This window comes from Oncorhynchus gorbuscha, linkage group LG02 (genome assembly GCF_021184085.1).
Source record: "Oncorhynchus gorbuscha isolate QuinsamMale2020 ecotype Even-year linkage group LG02, OgorEven_v1.0, whole genome shotgun sequence".
Taxonomy (NCBI): Eukaryota; Metazoa; Chordata; class Actinopteri; order Salmoniformes; family Salmonidae; genus Oncorhynchus; species Oncorhynchus gorbuscha.
The window spans coordinates 104,382,831-104,401,129 of NC_060174.1; the positions used below are offsets into that span (position 1 = coordinate 104,382,831).

Here is an 18,299-nt window from a genome sequence, read left to right on the forward strand (position 1 = left end):
GAATGACCTGCCACTGACCTGACCTCAGCTCGCTATCAGGGAGTTACTGAATGACCTCCCACTATCCTGACCTCAGCTCGCTATCAGGGAGTTACTGAATGACCTGCCACTATCCTGACCTCAGCTCGCTATCAGGGAGTTACTGAATGACCTGCCACTGACCTGACCTCAGCTCGCTATCAGGGAGTTACTGAATGAGCTGCCACTGACCTGACCTCAGCTCGCTATCAGGGAGTTACTGAATGACCTGCCACTGACCTGACCTCAGCTCGCTATCAGGGAGTTACTGAATGACCTGCCACTATCCTGACCTCAGCTCGCTATCAGGGAGTTACTGAATGACCTCCCACTATGCTGACCTCAGCTCGCTATCAGGGAGTTACTGAATGACCTCCCACTATGCTGACCTCAGCTCGCTATCAGGGAGTTACTGAATGACCTCCCACTATCCTGACCTCAGCTCGCTATCAGGGAGTTACTGAATGACCTCCCACTATCCTGACCTCAGCTCGCTATCAGGGAGTTACTGAATGACCTGCCACTATCCTGACCTCAGCTCGCTATCAGGGAGTTACTGAATGACCTGCCACTGACCTGACCTCAGCTCGCTATCAGGGAGTTACTGAATGACCTGCCACTGACCTGACCTCAGCTCGCTATCAGGGAGTTACTGAATGACCTGCCACTATCCTGACCTCAGCTCGCTATCAGGGAGTTACTGAATGACCTGCCACTGACCTGACCTCAGCTCGCTATCAGGCAGTTACTGAATGACCTGCCACTGACCTGACCTCAGCTCGCTATCAGGGAGTTACTGAATGACCTGCCACTGACCTGACCTCAGCTCGCTATCAGGGAGTTACTGAATGACCTGCCACTATCCTGACCTCAGCTCGCTATCAGGGAGTTACTGAATGACCTGCCACTATCCTGACCTCAGCTCGCTATCAGGGAGTTACTGAATGACCTCCCACTATGCTGACCTCAGCTCGCTATCAGGGAGTTACTGAATGACCTCCCACTATCCTGACCTCAGCTCGCTATCAGGGAGTTACTGAATGACCTCCCACTATCCTGACCTCAGCTCGCTATCAGGGAGTTACTGAATGACCTGCCACTATCCTGACCTCAGCTCGCTATCAGGGAGTTACTGAATGACCTGCCACTGACCTGACCTCAGCTCGCTATCAGGAGTTACTGAATGACCTGCCACTGACCTGACCTCAGCTCGCTATCAGGGAGTTACTGAATGACCTGCCACTGACCTGACCTCAGCTCGCTATCAGGGAGTTACTGAATGACCTGCCACTATCCTGACCTCAGCTCGCTATCAGGGAGTTACTGAATGACCTCCCACTATGCTGACCTCAGCTCGCTATCAGGGAGTTACTGAATGACCTCCCACTATGCTGACCTCAGCTCGCTATCAGGGAGTTACTGAATGACCTCCCACTATGCTGACCTCAGCTCGCTATCAGGGAGTTACTGAATGACCTGCTACTAACCTGACCTCAGCTCGCTATCAGGAGTTACTGAATGACCTGCCACTATCCTGACCTCAGCTCGCTATCAGGGAGTTACTGAATGACCTGCCACTGACCTGACCTCAGCTCGCTATCAGGAGTTACTGAATGACCTCCCACTATCCTGACCTCAGCTCGCTATCAGGGAGTTACTGAATGACCTGCCACTATCCTGACCTCAGCTCGCTATCAGGGAGTTACTGAATGACCTGCCACTGACCTGACCTCAGCTCGCTATCAGGGAGTTACTGAATGACCTCCCACTATCCTGACCTCAGCTCGCTATCAGGGAGTTACTGAATGACCTCCCACTATCCTGACCTCAGCTCGCTATCAGGGAGTTACTGAATGACCTGCTACTATCCTGACCTCAGCTCGCTATCAGGGAGTTACTGAATGACCTCCCACTATGCTGACCTCAGCTCGCTATCAGGGAGTTACTGAATGACCTGCCACTGACCTGACCTCAGCTCGCTATCAGGGAGTTACTGAATGACCTCCCACTATCCTGACCTCAGCTCGCTATCAGGGAGTTACTGAATGACCTGCCACTATCCTGACCTCAGCTCGCTATCAGGGAGTTACTGAATGACCTGCCACTGACCTGACCTCAGCTCGCTATCAGGGAGTTACTGAATGAGCTGCCACTGACCTGACCTCAGCTCGCTATCAGGGAGTTACTGAATGACCTGCCACTGACCTGACCTCAGCTCGCTATCAGGGAGTTACTGAATGACCTGCCACTGACCTGACCTCAGCTCGCTATCAGGGAGTTACTGAATGACCTCCCACTATGCTGACCTCAGCTCGCTATCAGGGAGTTACTGAATGACCTCCCACTATGCTGACCTCAGCTCGCTATCAGGGAGTTACTGAATGACCTGCCACTATCCTGACCTCAGCTCGCTATCAGGGAGTTACTGAATGACCTCCCACTATCCTGACCTCAGCTCGCTATCAGGGAGTTACTGAATGACCTGCCACTATCCTGACCTCAGCTCGCTATCAGGGAGTTACTGAATGACCTCCCACTATGCTGACCTCAGCTCGCTATCAGGGAGTTACTGAATGACCTCCCACTATCCTGACCTCAGCTCGCTATCAGGGAGTTACTGAATGACCTCCCACTATCCTGACCTCAGCTCGCTATCAGGAGTTACTGAATGACCTGCCACTATCCTGACCTCAGCTCGCTATCAGGGAGTTACTGAATGACCTGCCACTGACCTGACCTCAGCTCGCTATCAGGGAGTTACTGAATGACCTGCCACTGACCTGACCTCAGCTCGCTATCAGGGAGTTACTGAATGACCTGCCACTGACCTGACCTCAGCTCGCTATCAGGGAGTTACTGAATGACCTGCCACTATCCTGACCTCAGCTCGCTATCAGGGAGTTACTGAATGACCTCCCACTATGCTGACCTCAGCTCGCTATCAGGGAGTTACTGAATGACCTCCCACTATGCTGACCTCAGCTCGCTATCAGGGAGTTACTGAATGACCTGCTACTAACCTGACCTCAGCTCGCTATCAGGGAGTTACTGAATGACCTGCCACTATCCTGACCTCAGCTCGCTATCAGGGAGTTACTGAATGACCTGCCACTATCCTGACCTCAGCTCGCTATCAGGGAGTTACTGAATGACCTCCCACTATCCTGACCTCAGCTCGCTATCAGGGAGTTACTGAATGACCTGCCACTATCCTGACCTCAGCTCGCTATCAGGGAGTTACTGAATGACCTGCCACTGACCTGACCTCAGCTCGCTATCAGGCAGTTACTGAATGACCTGCCACTGACCTGACCTCAGCTCGCTATCAGGGAGTTACTGAATGACCTGCCACTGACCTGACCTCAGCTCGCTATCAGGGAGTTACTGAATGACCTGCCACTATCCTGACCTCAGCTCGCTATCAGGGAGTTACTGAATGACCTGCCACTATCCTGACCTCAGCTCGCTATCAGGGAGTTACTGAATGACCTCCCACTATGCTGACCTCAGCTCGCTATCAGGAGTTACTGAATGACCTCCCACTATCCTGACCTCAGCTCGCTATCAGGGAGTTACTGAATGACCTCCCACTATCCTGACCTCAGCTCGCTATCAGGGAGTTACTGAATGACCTGCCACTATCCTGACCTCAGCTCGCTATCAGGGAGTTACTGAATGACCTGCCACTGACCTGACCTCAGCTCGCTATCAGGGAGTTACTGAATGACCTGCCACTGACCTGACCTCAGCTCGCTATCAGGCAGTTACTGAATGACCTGCCACTGACCTGACCTCAGCTCGCTATCAGGGAGTTACTGAATGACCTGCCACTATCCTGACCTCAGCTCGCTATCAGGGAGTTACTGAATGACCTCCCACTATGCTGACCTCAGCTCGCTATCAGGGAGTTACTGAATGACCTCCCACTATGCTGACCTCAGCTCGCTATCAGGGAGTTACTGAATGACCTCCCACTATGCTGACCTCAGCTCGCTATCAGGGAGTTACTGAATGACCTGCTACTAACCTGACCTCAGCTCGCTATCAGGGAGTTACTGAATGACCTGCCACTATCCTGACCTCAGCTCGCTATCAGGGAGTTACTGAATGACCTGCCACTATCCTGACCTCAGCTCGCTATCAGGGAGTTACTGAATGACCTCCCACTATCCTGACCTCAGCTCGCTATCAGGAGTTACTGAATGACCTGCCACTATCCTGACCTCAGCTCGCTATCAGGGAGTTACTGAATGACCTGCCACTGACCTGACCTCAGCTCGCTATCAGGCAGTTACTGAATGACCTGCCACTGACCTGACCTCAGCTCGCTATCAGGGAGTTACTGAATGACCTGCCACTGACCTGACCTCAGCTCGCTATCAGGGAGTTACTGAATGACCTGCCACTATCCTGACCTCAGCTCGCTATCAGGGAGTTACTGAATGACCTGCCACTATCCTGACCTCAGCTCGCTATCAGGGAGTTACTGAATGACCTCCCACTATGCTGACCTCAGCTCGCTATCAGCGAGTTACTGAATGACCTCCCACTATGCTGACCTCAGCTCGCTATCAGGGAGTTACTGAATGACCTGCTACTAACCTGACCTCAGCTCGCTATCAGGGAGTTACTGAATGACCTGCCACTATCCTGACCTCAGCTCGCTATCAGGGAGTTACTGAATGACCTGCCACTATCCTGACCTCAGCTCGCTATCAGGGAGTTACTGAATAACCTCCCACTATCCTGACCTCAGCTCGCTATCAGGGAGTTACTGAATGACCTGCCACTATCCTGACCTCAGCTCGCTATCAGGGAGTTACTGAATGACCTGCCACTGACCTGACCTCAGCTCGCTATCAGGCAGTTACTGAATGACCTGCCACTGACCTGACCTCAGCTCGCTATCAGGGAGTTACTGAATGACCTGCCACTGACCTGACCTCAGCTCGCTATCAGGGAGTTACTGAATGACCTGCCACTATCCTGACCTCAGCTCGCTATCAGGGAGTTACTGAATGACCTGCCACTATCCTGACCTCAGCTCGCTATCAGGGAGTTACTGAATGACCTGCCACTGACCTGACCTCAGCTCGCTATCAGGAGTTACTGAATGACCTGCCACTATCCTGACCTCAGCTCGCTATCAGGGAGTTACTGAATGACCTCCCACTATGCTGACCTCAGCTCGCTATCAGGGAGTTACTGAATGACCTCCCACTATGCTGACCTCAGCTCGCTATCAGGGAGTTACTGAATGACCTGCTACTAACCTGACCTCAGCTCGCTATCAGGGAGTTACTGAATGACCTGCCACTATCCTGACCTCAGCTCGCTATCAGGGAGTTACTGAATGACCTGCCACTATCCTGACCTCAGCTCGCTATCAGGGAGTTACTGAATGACCTCCCACTATCCTGACCTCAGCTCGCTATCAGGAGTTACTGAATGACCTGCCACTATCCTGACCTCAGCTCGCTATCAGGGAGTTACTGAATGACCTCCCACTATGCTGACCTCAGCTCGCTATCAGGAGTTACTGAATGACCTCCCACTATGCTGACCTCAGCTCGCTATCAGGGAGTTACTGAATGACCTGCTACTAACCTGACCTCAGCTCGCTATCAGGGAGTTACTGAATGACCTGCCACTATCCTGACCACAGCTCGCTATCAGGGAGTTACTGAATGACCTGCCACTATCCTGACCTCAGCTCGCTATCAGGGAGTTACTGAATGACCTCCCACTATCCTGACCTCAGCTCGCTATCAGGGAGTTACTGAATGACCTGCCACTATCCTGACCTCAGCTCGCTATCAGGGAGTTACTGAATGACCTGCCACTATCCTGACCTCAGCTCGCTATCAGGGAGTTACTGAATGACCTCCCACTATCCTGACCTCAGCTCGCTATCAGGGAGTTACTGAATGACCTCCCACTATCCTGACCTCAGCTCGCTATCAGTGAGTTACTGAATGACCTGCCACTGACCTGACCTCAGCTCGCTATCAGGGAGTTACTGAATGACCTGCTACTATCCTGACCTCAGCTCGCTATCAGGGAGTTACTGAATGACCTCCCACTATGCTGACCTTAGCTCGCTATCAGGGAGTTACTGAATGACCTGCCACTGACCTGACCTCAGCTCGCTATCAGGGAGTTACTGAATGACCTCCCACTATCCTGACCTCAGCTCGCTATCAGGGAGTTACTGAATGACCTGCCACTATCCTGACCTCAGCTCGCTATCAGGGAGTTACTGAATGACCTGCCACTGACCTGACCTCAGCTCGCTATCAGGGAGTTACTGAATGAGCTGCCACTGACCTGACCTCAGCTCGCTATCAGGGAGTTACTGAATGACCTGCCACTGACCTGACCTCAGCTCGCTATCAGGGAGTTACTGAATGACCTGCCACTATCCTGACCTCAGCTCGCTATCAGGGAGTTACTGAATGACCTCCCACTATGCTGACCTCAGCTCGCTATCAGGGAGTTACTGAATGACCTCTCACTATGCTGACCTCAGCTCGCTATCAGGGAGTTACTGAATGACCTCCCACTATCCTGACCTCAGCTCGCTATCAGGGAGTTACTGAATGACCTCCCACTATCCTGACCTCAGCTCGCTATCAGGGAGTTACTGAATGACCTGCCACTATCCTGACCTCAGCTCGCTATCAGGGAGTTACTGAATGACCTGCCACTGACCTGACCTCAGCTCGCTATCAGGGAGTTACTGAATGACCTGCCACTGACCTGACCTCAGCTCGCTATCAGGGAGTTACTGAATGACCTGCCACTGACCTGACCTCAGCTCGCTATCAGGGAGTTACTGAATGACCTGCCACTATCCTGACCTCAGCTCGCTATCAGGGAGTTACTGAATGACCTCCCACTATGCTGACCTCAGCTCGCTATCAGGGAGTTACTGAATGACCTCCCACTATGCTGACCTCAGCTCGCTATCAGGAGTTACTGAATGACCTGCTACTAACCTGACCTCAGCTCGCTATCAGGGAGTTACTGAATGACCTGCCACTATCCTGACCTCAGCTCGCTATCAGGGAGTTACTGAATGACCTGCCACTATCCTGACCTCAGCTCGCTATCAGGGAGTTACTGAATGACCTCCCACTATCCTGACCTGACCTCAGCTCGCTATCAGGGAGTTACTGAATGACCTGCCACTATCCTGACCTCAGCTCGCTATCAGGAGTTACTGAATGACCTGACCTGCCACTGACCTGACCTCAGCTCGCTATCAGGCAGTTACTGAATGACCTGCTATCCACTGACCTGACCTCAGCTCGCTATCAGGGAGTTACTGAATGACCTGCCACTGACCTGACCTCAGCTCGCTATCAGGGAGTTACTGAATGACCTGCCACTATCCTGACCTCAGCTCGCTATCAGGGAGTTACTGAATGACCTGCCACTATGACCTGACCTCAGCTCGCTATCAGGGAGTTACTGAATGACCTCCCACTATGCTGACCTCAGCTCGCTATCAGGGAGTTACTGAATGACCTGCCACTATCCTGACCTCAGCTCGCTATCAGGGAGTTACTGAATGACCTGCCACTGACCTGACCTCAGCTCGCTATCAGGGAGTTACTGAATGACCTGCCACTGACCTGACCTCAGCTCGCTATCAGGGAGTTACTGAATGACCTGCCCACTGACCTGACCTCACCTGCTCAGCTCGCTATCAGGGAGTTACTGAATGACCTGCCACTATCCTGACCTCAGCTCGCTATCAGGGAGTTACTGAATGACCTCCCACTATGCTGACCTCAGCTCGCTATCAGGGAGTTACTGAATGACCTCCCACTATGCTGACCTCAGCTCGCTATCAGGGAGTTACTGATTGACCTCCCACTATGCTGACCTCAGCTCGCTATCAGGGAGTTACTGAATGACCTGCTACTAACCTGACCTCAGCTCGCTATCAGGGAGTTACTGAATGACCTGCCACTATCCTGAATGACCCTCAGCTCGCTATCAGGGAGTTACTGAATGACCTGCCACTATCCTGACCTCAGCTCGCTATCAGGGAGTTACTGAATGACCTCCCACTATCCTGACCTCAGCTCGCTATCAGGGAGTTACTGAATGACCTGCCACTATCCTGACCTCAGCTCGCTATCAGGGAGTTACTGAATGACCTGCCACTGACCTGACCTCAGCTCAGCTCGCTATCAGGCAGTTACTGAATGACCTGCCACTGACCTGACCTCAGCTCGCTATCAGGGAGTTACTGCATGACCTGCCACTGACCTGACCTCAGCTCGCTATCAGGAGTTACTGAATGACTGAATGACCTGCTATCAGGGAGTTACTGAATGACCTGCCACTCCTGACCTCAGCTCGCTATCACTGAATGACCTGGAGTTACTGAATGACCTGCCACTATCCTGACCTCAGCTCGCTATCAGGGAGTTACTGAATGACCTGCCACCCACTATGCTGACCTCAGCTCGCTATCAGGGAGTTACTGAATGACCTCCCACTATGCTGACCTCAGCTCGCTATCAGGGAGTTACTGAATGACCTGCTACTAACCTGACCTCAGCTCGCTATCAGGGAGTTACTGAATGACCTGCCACTATCCTGACCTCAGCTCGCTATCAGGGAGTTACTGAATGACCTCCCACTATGCTGACCTCAGCTCGCTATCAGGAGTTACTGAATGACCTGCTACTAACCTGACCTCAGCTCGCTATCAGGGAGTTACTGAATGACCTGCCACTATCCTGACCTCAGCTCGCTATCAGGGAGTTACTGAATATCCTGACCTCAGCTCGACCTGCCACTATCCTGACCTCAGCTCGCTATCAGGGAGTTACTGAATAACCTCCCACTATCCTGACCTCAGCTCGCTATCAGGAGTTACTGAATGACCTGCCACTATCCTGACCTCAGCTCGCTATCAGGAGTTACTGAATGACCTGCCCACTGACCTGACCTCAGCTCGCTATCAGGCAGTTACTGAATGACCTGCCACTGACCTGACCTCAGCTGCCACTGCTATCAGGAGTTACTGAATGACCTGCCACTGACCTGACCTCAGCTCGCTATCAGGGAGTTACTGAATGACCTGCCACTATCCTGACCTCAGCTCGCTATCAGGGAGTTACTGAATGACCTGCCACTATCCTGACCTCAGCTCGCTATCAGGGAGTTACTGAATGACCTGCCACTGACCTGACCTCAGCTCGCTATCAGGAGTTACTGAATGACCTGCCACTATCCTGACCTCAGCTCGCTATCAGGGAGTTACTGAATGACCTCCCACTATCCTGACCTCAGCTCGCTATCAGGGAGTTACTGAATGACCTGCCACTATCCTGACCTCAGCTCGCTATCAGGGAGTTACTGAATGACCTGCCACTGACCTGACCTCAGCTCGCTATCAGGCAGTTACTGAATGACCTGCCACTGACCTGACCTCTATGCTGACACTCAGCTCGCTATCAGGGAGTTACTGAATGACCTGCCACTGACCTGACCTCAGCTCGCTATCAGGGAGTTACTGAATGACCTGCCACTATCCTGACCTCAGCTCGCTATCAGGGAGTTACTGAATGACCTGCCACTATCCTGACCTCAGCTCGCTATCAGGGAGTTACTGAATGACCTCCCACTATGCTGACCTCAGCTCGCTATCAGGGAGTTACTGAATGACCTGCCACTAACCTGACCTCAGCTCGCTATCAGGGAGTTACTGAATGACCTGCCACTATCCTGACCTCAGCTCGCTATCAGGGAGTTACTGAATGACCTGCCACTATCCTGACCTCAGCTCGCTATCAGGGAGTTACTGAATGACCTCCCACTATCCTGACCTCAGCTCGCTATCAGGGAGTTACTGAATGACCTGCCACTATCCTGACCTCAGCTCGCTATCAGGGAGTTACTGAATGACCTGCCACTGACCTGACCTCAGCTCGCTATCAGGCAGTTACTGAATGACCTGCCACTATCCTGACCTCAGCTCGCTATCAGGGAGTTACTGAATGACCTGCCACTATCCTGACCTCAGCTCGCTATCAGGGAGTTACTGAATAACCTCCCACTATCCTGACCTCAGCTCGCTATCAGGGAGTTACTGAATGACCTGCCACTATCCTGACCTCAGCTCGCTATCAGGGAGTTACTGAATGACCTGCCACTGACCTGACCTCAGCTCGCTATCAGGGAGTTACTGAATGACCTGCCACTGACCTGACCTCAGCTCGCTATCAGGAGTTACTGAATGACCTGCCACTGACCTGACCTCAGCTCGCTATCAGGGAGTTACTGAATGACCTGCCACTATCCTGACCTCAGCTCGCTATCAGGGAGTTACTGAATGACCTGCCACTATCCTGACCTCAGCTCGCTATCAGGGAGTTACTGAATGACCTGCCACTGACCTGACCTCAGCTCGCTATCAGGGAGTTACTGAATGACCTGCCACTATCCTGACCTCAGCTCGCTATCAGGAGTTACTGAATGACCTCCCACTATCCTGACCTCAGCTCGCTATCAGGGAGTTACTGAATGACCTGCCACTATCCTGACCTCAGCTCGCTATCAGGGAGTTACTGAATGACCTGCCACTGACCTGACCTCAGCTCGCTATCAGGCAGTTACTGAATGACCTGCCACTGACCTGACCTCAGCTCGCTATCAGGGAGTTACTGAATGACCTGCCACTGACCTGACCTCAGCTCGCTATCAGGAGTTACTGAATGACCTGCCACTATCCTGACCTCAGCTCGCTATCAGGGAGTTACTGAATGACCTGCCACTATCCTGACCTCAGCTCGCTATCAGGGAGTTACTGAATGACCTGCCACTATGCTGACCTCAGCTCGCTATCAGGGAGTTACTGAATGACCTGCTACTAACCTGACCTCAGCTCGCTATCAGGGAGTTACTGAATGACCTGCCACTATCCTGACCTCAGCTCGCTATCAGGGAGTTACTGAATGACCTGCCACTATCCTGACCTCAGCTCGCTATCAGGGAGTTACTGAATGACCTCCCACTATCCTGACCTCAGCTCGCTATCAGGGAGTTACTGAATGACCTGCCACTATCCTGACCTCAGCTCGCTATCAGGGAGTTACTGAATGACCTGCCACTGACCTGACCTCAGCTCGCTATCAGGCAGTTACTGAATGACCTGCCACTGACCTGACCTCAGCTCGCTATCAGGGAGTTACTGAATGACCTGCCACTGACCTGACCTCAGCTCGCTATCAGGGGAGTTACTGAATGACCTGCCACTATCCTGACCTCAGCTCGCTATCAGGGAGTTACTGAATGACCTGCCACTATCCTGACCTCAGCTCGCTATCAGGGAGTTACTGAATGACCTCCCACTATGCTGACCTCAGCTCGCTATCAGGGAGTTACTGAATGACCTCCCACTATCCTGACCTCAGCTCGCTATCAGGGAGTTACTGAATGACCTCCCACTATCCTGACCTCAGCTCGCTATCAGGGAGTTACTGAATGACCTGCCACTGACCTGACCTCAGCTCGCTATCAGGGAGTTACTGAATGACCTGCCACTGACCTGACCTCAGCTCGCTATCAGGGAGTTACTGAATGACCTGCCACTGACCTGACCTCAGCTCGCTATCAGGGAGTTACTGAATGACCTGCCACTGACCTGACCTCAGCTCGCTATCAGGGAGTTACTGAATGACCTGCCACTGACCTGACCTCAGCTCGCTATCAGGGAGTTACTGAATGACCTGCCACTGACCTGACCTCAGCTCGCTATCAGGGAGTTACTGAATGACCTGCCACTATCCTGACCTCAGCTCGCTATCAGGGAGTTACTGAATGACCTCCCACTATGCTGACCTCAGCTCGCTATCAGGAGTTACTGAATGACCTCCCACTATCCTGACCTCAGCTCGCTATCAGGGAGTTACTGAATGACCTGCACTAACCTGACCTCAGCTCGCTATCAGGAGTTACTGAATGACCTGCCACTATCCTGACCTCAGCTCGCTATCAGGGAGTTACTGAATGACCTGCCACTATCCTGACCTCAGCTCGCTATCAGGGAGTTACTGAATGACCTCCCACTATCCTGACCTCAGCTCGCTATCAGGGAGTTACTGAATGACCTGCCACTATCCTGACCTCAGCTCGCTATCAGGGAGTTACTGAATGACCTGCCACTGACCTGACCTCAGCTCGCTATCAGGCAGTTACTGAATGACCTGCCACTGACCTGACCTCAGCTCGCTATCAGGAGTTACTGAATGACCTGCCACTGACCTGACCTCAGCTCGCTATCAGGGAGTTACTGAATGACCTGCCACTATCCTGACCTCAGCTCGCTATCAGGGAGTTACTGAATGACCTGCCACTATCCTGACCTCAGCTCGCTATCAGGGAGTTACTGAATGACCTCCCACTATGCTGACCTCAGCTCGCTATCAGGGAGTTACTGAATGACCTCCCACTATGCTGACCTCAGCTCGCTATCAGGAGTTACTGAATGACCTGCTACTAACCTGACCTCAGCTCGCTATCAGGGAGTTACTGAATGACCTGCCACTATCCTGACCTCAGCTCGCTATCAGGGAGTTACTGAATGACCTGCCACTATCCTGACCTCAGCTCGCTATCAGGGAGTTACTGAATAACCTCCCACTATCCTGACCTCAGCTCGCTATCAGGGAGTTACTGAATGACCTGCCACTATCCTGACCTCAGCTCGCTATCAGGAGTTACTGAATGACCTGCCACTGACCTGACCTCAGCTCGCTATCAGGCAGTTACTGAATGACCTGCCACTGACCTGACCTCAGCTCGCTATCAGGGAGTTACTGAATGACCTGCCACTGACCTGACCTCAGCTCGCTATCAGGGAGTTACTGAATGACCTGCCACTATCCTGACCTCAGCTCGCTATCAGGAGTTACTGAATGACCTGCCACTATCCTGACCTCAGCTCGCTATCAGGGAGTTACTGAATGACCTGCCACTGACCTGACCTCAGCTCGCTATCAGGGAGTTACTGAATGACCTGCCACTATCCTGACCTCAGCTCGCTATCAGGGAGTTACTGAATGACCTCCCACTATCCTGACCTCAGCTCGCTATCAGGGAGTTACTGAATGACCTGCCACTATCCTGACCTCAGCTCGCTATCAGGGAGTTACTGAATGACCTGCCACTGACCTGACCTCAGCTCGCTATCAGGCAGTTACTGAATGACCTGCCACTGACCTGACCTCAGCTCGCTATCAGGGAGTTACTGAATGACCTGCCACTGACCTGACCTCAGCTCGCTATCAGGGAGTTACTGAATGACCTGCCACTATCCTGACCTCAGCTCGCTATCAGGGAGTTACTGAATGACCTGCCACTATCCTGACCTCAGCTCGCTATCAGGGAGTTACTGAATGACCTCCCACTATGCTGACCTCAGCTCGCTATCAGGGAGTTACTGAATGACCTGCTACTAACCTGACCTCAGCTCGCTATCAGGGAGTTACTGAATGACCTGCCACTATCCTGACCTCAGCTCGCTATCAGGGAGTTACTGAATGACCTGCCACTATCCTGACCTCAGCTCGCTATCAGGGAGTTACTGAATGACCTCCCACTATCCTGACCTCAGCTCGCTATCAGGGAGTTACTGAATGACCTGCCACTATCCTGACCTCAGCTCGCTATCAGGGAGTTACTGAATGACCTGCCACTGACCTGACCTCAGCTCGCTATCAGGCAGTTACTGAATGACCTGCCACTGACCTGACCTCAGCTCGCTATCAGGGAGTTACTGAATGACCTGCCACTGACCTGACCTCAGCTCGCTATCAGGAGTTACTGAATGACCTGCCACTATCCTGACCTCAGCTCGCTATCAGGGAGTTACTGAATGACCTGCCACTATCCTGACCTCAGCTCGCTATCAGGGAGTTACTGAATGACCTCCCACTATGCTGACCTCAGCTCGCTATCAGGGAGTTACTGAATGACCTGCTACTAACCTGACCTCAGCTCGCTATCAGGGAGTTACTGAATGACCTGCCACTATCCTGACCTCAGCTGACCTGCCGCTATCAGGGAGTTACTGAATGACCTGCCACTATCCTGACCTCAGCTCGCTATCAGGAGTTACTGAATGACCTCCCACTATCCTGACCTCAGCTCGCTATCAGGGAGTTACTGAATGACCTGCCACTATCCTGACCTCAGCTCGCTATCAGGGAGTTACTGAATGACCTGCCACTGACCTGACCTCAGCTCGCTATCAGGCAGTTACTGAATGACCTGCCACTGACCTGACCTCAGCTCGCTATCACAGGGAGTTACTGAATGACCTGCCACTGACCTGACCTCAGCTCGCTATCAGGGAGTTACTGAATGACCTGCCACTATCCTGACCTCAGCTCGCTATCAGGGAGTTACTGAATGACCTGCCACTATCCTGACCTCAGCTCGCTATCAGGGAGTTACTGAATGACCTCCCACTATGCTGACCTCAGCTCGCTATCAGGAGTTACTGAATGACCTCCCACTATGCTGACCTCAGCTCGCTATCAGGGAGTTACTGAATGACCTGCTACTATCCTGACCTCAGCTCGCTATCAGGGAGTTACTGAATGACCTGCCACTATCCTGACCTCAGCTCGCTATCAGGGAGTTACTGAATGACCTGCCACTATCCTGACCTCAGCTCGCTATCAGGAGTTACTGAATGACCTCCCACTATCCTGACCTCAGCTCGCTATCAGGAGTTACTGAATGACCTGCCACTATCCTGACCTCAGCTCGCTATCAGGAGTTACTGAATGACCTGCCACTGACCTGACCTCAGCTCGCTATCAGGAGTTACTGAATGACCTGCCACTGACCTGACCTCAGCTCGCTATCAGGGAGTTACTGAATGACCTGCCACTGACCTGACCTCAGCTCGCTATCAGGGAGTTACTGAATGACCTGCCACTATCCTGACCTCAGCTCGCTATCAGGGAGTTACTGAATGACCTCCCACTATCCTGACCTCAGCTCGCTATCAGGGAGTTACTGAATGACCTGCCACTACCTGACCTCAGCTCGCTATCAGGGAGTTACTGAATGACCTGCCACTATCCTGACCTCAGCTCGCTATCAGGGAGTTACTGAATGACCTCCCACTATCCTGACCTCAGCTCGCTATCAGGAGTTACTGAATGACCTGCCACTATCCTGACCTCAGCTCGCTATCAGGGAGTTACTGAATGACCTGCCACTGACCTGACCTCAGCTCGCTATCAGGCAGTTACTGAATGACCTGCCACTGACCTGACCTCAGCTCGCTATCAGGGAGTTACTGAATGACCTGCCACTGACCTGACCTCAGCTCGCTATCAGGGAGTTACTGAATGACCTGCCACTATCCTGACCTCAGCTCGCTATCAGGGAGTTACTGAATGACCTGCCACTATCCTGACCTCAGCTCGCTATCAGGGAGTTACTGAATGACCTCCCACTATGCTGACCTCAGCTCGCTATCAGGGAGTTACTGAATGACCTGCCACTATCCTGACCTCAGCTCGCTATCAGGGAGTTACTGAATGACCTGCCACTATCCTGACCTCAGCTCGCTATCAGGGAGTTACTGAATGACCTCCCACTATGCTGACCTCAGCTCGCTATCAGGGAGTTACTGAATGACCTCCCACTATCCTGACCTCAGCTCGCTATCAGGGAGTTACTGAATGACCTGCCACTATCCTGACCTCAGCTCGCTATCAGGGAGTTACTGAATGACCTGCCACTGACCTGACCTCAGCTCGCTATCAGGCAGTTACTGAATGACCTGCCACTGACCTGACCTCAGCTCGCTATCAGGGAGTTACTGAATGACCTGCCACTGATCCTGACCTCAGCTCGCTATCAGGGAGTTACTGAATGACCTGCCACTATCCTGACCTCAGCTCGCTATCAGGGAGTTACTGAATGACCTGCCACTGATCCTGACCTCAGCTCGCTATCAGGGAGTTACTGAATGACCTCCCACTATGCTGACCTCAGCTCGCTATCAGGGAGTTACTGAATGACCTGCCACTATCCTGACCTCAGCTCGCTATCAGGGAGTTACTGAATGACCTCCCACTATCCTGACCTCAGCTCGCTATCAGGGAGTTACTGAATGACCTCCCACTATGCTGACCTCAGCTCGCTATCAGGAGTTACTGAATGACCTGCCACTGACCTGACCTCAGCTCGCTATCAGGAGTTACTGAATGACCTGCCACTGACCTGACCTCAGCTCGCTATCAGGGAGTTACTGAATGACCTGCCACTGACCTGACCTCAGCTCGCTATCAGGAGTTACTGAATGACCTGCCACTATCCTGACCTCAGCTCGCTATCAGGGAGTTACTGAATGACCTCCCACTACCTGACCTCAGCTCGCTATCAGGAGTTACTGAATGACCTGCTACTAACCTGACCTCAGCTCGCTATCAGGGAGTTACTGAATGACCTGCCACTATCCTGACCTCAGCTCGCTATCAGGAGTTACTGAATGACCTGCCACTATCCTGACCTCAGCTCGCTATCAGGGAGTTACTGAATGACCTCCCACTATCCCTGACCTCAGCTCGCTATCAGGGAGTTACTGAATGACCTGCCACTATCCTGACCTCAGCTCGCTATCAGGGAGTTACTGAATGACCTGCCACTGACCTGACCTCAGCTCGCTATCAGGCAGTTACTGAATGACCTGCCACTGACCTGACCTCAGCTCGCTATCAGGGAGTTACTGAATGACCTGCCACTGACCTGACCTCAGCTCGCTATCAGGGAGTTACTGAATGACCTGCCACTATCCTGACCTCAGCTCGCTATCAGGAGTTACTGAATGACCTGCCACTATCCTGACCTCAGCTCGCTATCAGGGAGTTACTGAATGACCTGCCACTATCCTGACCTCAGCTCGCTATCAGTGAGTTACTGAATGACCTGCCACTATCCTGACCTCAGCTCGCTATCAGGGAGTTACTGAATGACCTCCCACTATGCTGACCTCAGCTCGCTATCAGGGAGTTACTGAATGACCTGCTACTATCCTGACCTCAGCTCGCTATCAGGGAGTTACTGAATGACCTGCCACTGACCTGACCTCAGCTCGCTATCAGTGAGTTACTGAATGACCTGCCACTATCCTGACCTCAGCTCGCTATCAGAGTTACTGAATGACCTGCCACTATCCTGACCTCAGCTCGCTATCAGTGAGTTACTGAATGACCTGCCACTATCCTGACCTCAGCTCGCTATCAGGAGTTACTGAATGACCTGCCACTATCCTGACCTCAGCTCGCTATCAGGGAGTTACTGAATGACCTGCTACTATCCTGACCTCAGCTCGCTTTATCAGGGAGTTACTGAATGACCTGCTACTATCCTGACCTCAGCTCGCTATCAGGGAGTTACTGAATGACCTGCCACTATCCTGACCTCAGCTCGCTATCAGGGAGTTACTGAATGACCTGCCACTATCCTGACCTCAGCTCGCTATCAGGGAGTTACTGAATGACCTGCTACTATCCTGACCTCAGCTGCTATCAGGGAGTTACTGAATGACCTGCCACTATCCTGACCTCAGCTCGCTATCAGGAGTTACTGAATGACCTGCTACTATCCTGACCTCAGCTCGCTATCAGGGAGTTACTGAATGACCTGCCACTATCCTGACCTCAGCTCGCTATCAGGGAGTTACTGAATGACCTGCTACTATCCTGACCTCAGCTCGCTATCAGGGAGTTACTGAATGACCTGCCACTATCCTGACCTCAGCTCGCTATCAGGGAGTTACTGAATGACCTGCTACTATCCTGACCTCAGCTCGCTATCAGGGAAACAGGAGGAGAGATGTCCTCATGTTGTTTTTATGCTAATTGGCAATGGAGTGGTAATGGTATGGTTATTTTGCTGTATAATGTTTGGCAGGATCGTGTAGGTTCAGAGAGACAGACACCACCTGTGTCCAGCACAACTTATCATGCAAATACTAATGATATTAGGAAGAAGAAGCAACTATTTAATGCTTTTATGAGCATTATAGACTGGATCCATGGTTATTCTCCTCATTTTCAAGGCGTTGATGAAAGGAGAGGCGTTGCGTATCAAACAGGGGTCTTACCTCGTAACACCATAGGCTGGAAAGTTGATTGTGTTTTTGATGAACAGTGTGAAGTTCTCTGCCGACATCAACAGCGCAGGGCTGCACAGGAAACAGTAGAACAAATGAAAACAAAGACCAGCAGAGCATA

The 18,299-nt window shown here is 52.1% G+C and overlaps 1 protein-coding gene across 5 annotated transcripts in view; it reads right to left on the reverse strand.

Moving 5' to 3' along the window:
- LOC124014605 (P2X purinoceptor 1-like) overlaps nucleotides 1-18,299 on the reverse strand; it is a 98,606-nt gene that overhangs the window by 23,127 nt on the left and 57,180 nt on the right. For all 5 annotated transcript variants that reach the window (XM_046329799.1, XM_046329819.1, XM_046329808.1 and 2 more), the window contains one exon: nucleotides 18,170-18,250. In XM_046329799.1, the coding sequence (XP_046185755.1) occupies nucleotides 18,170-18,250 (81 nt within the window). The remainder of the gene's footprint in view (nucleotides 1-18,169; nucleotides 18,251-18,299) is intronic.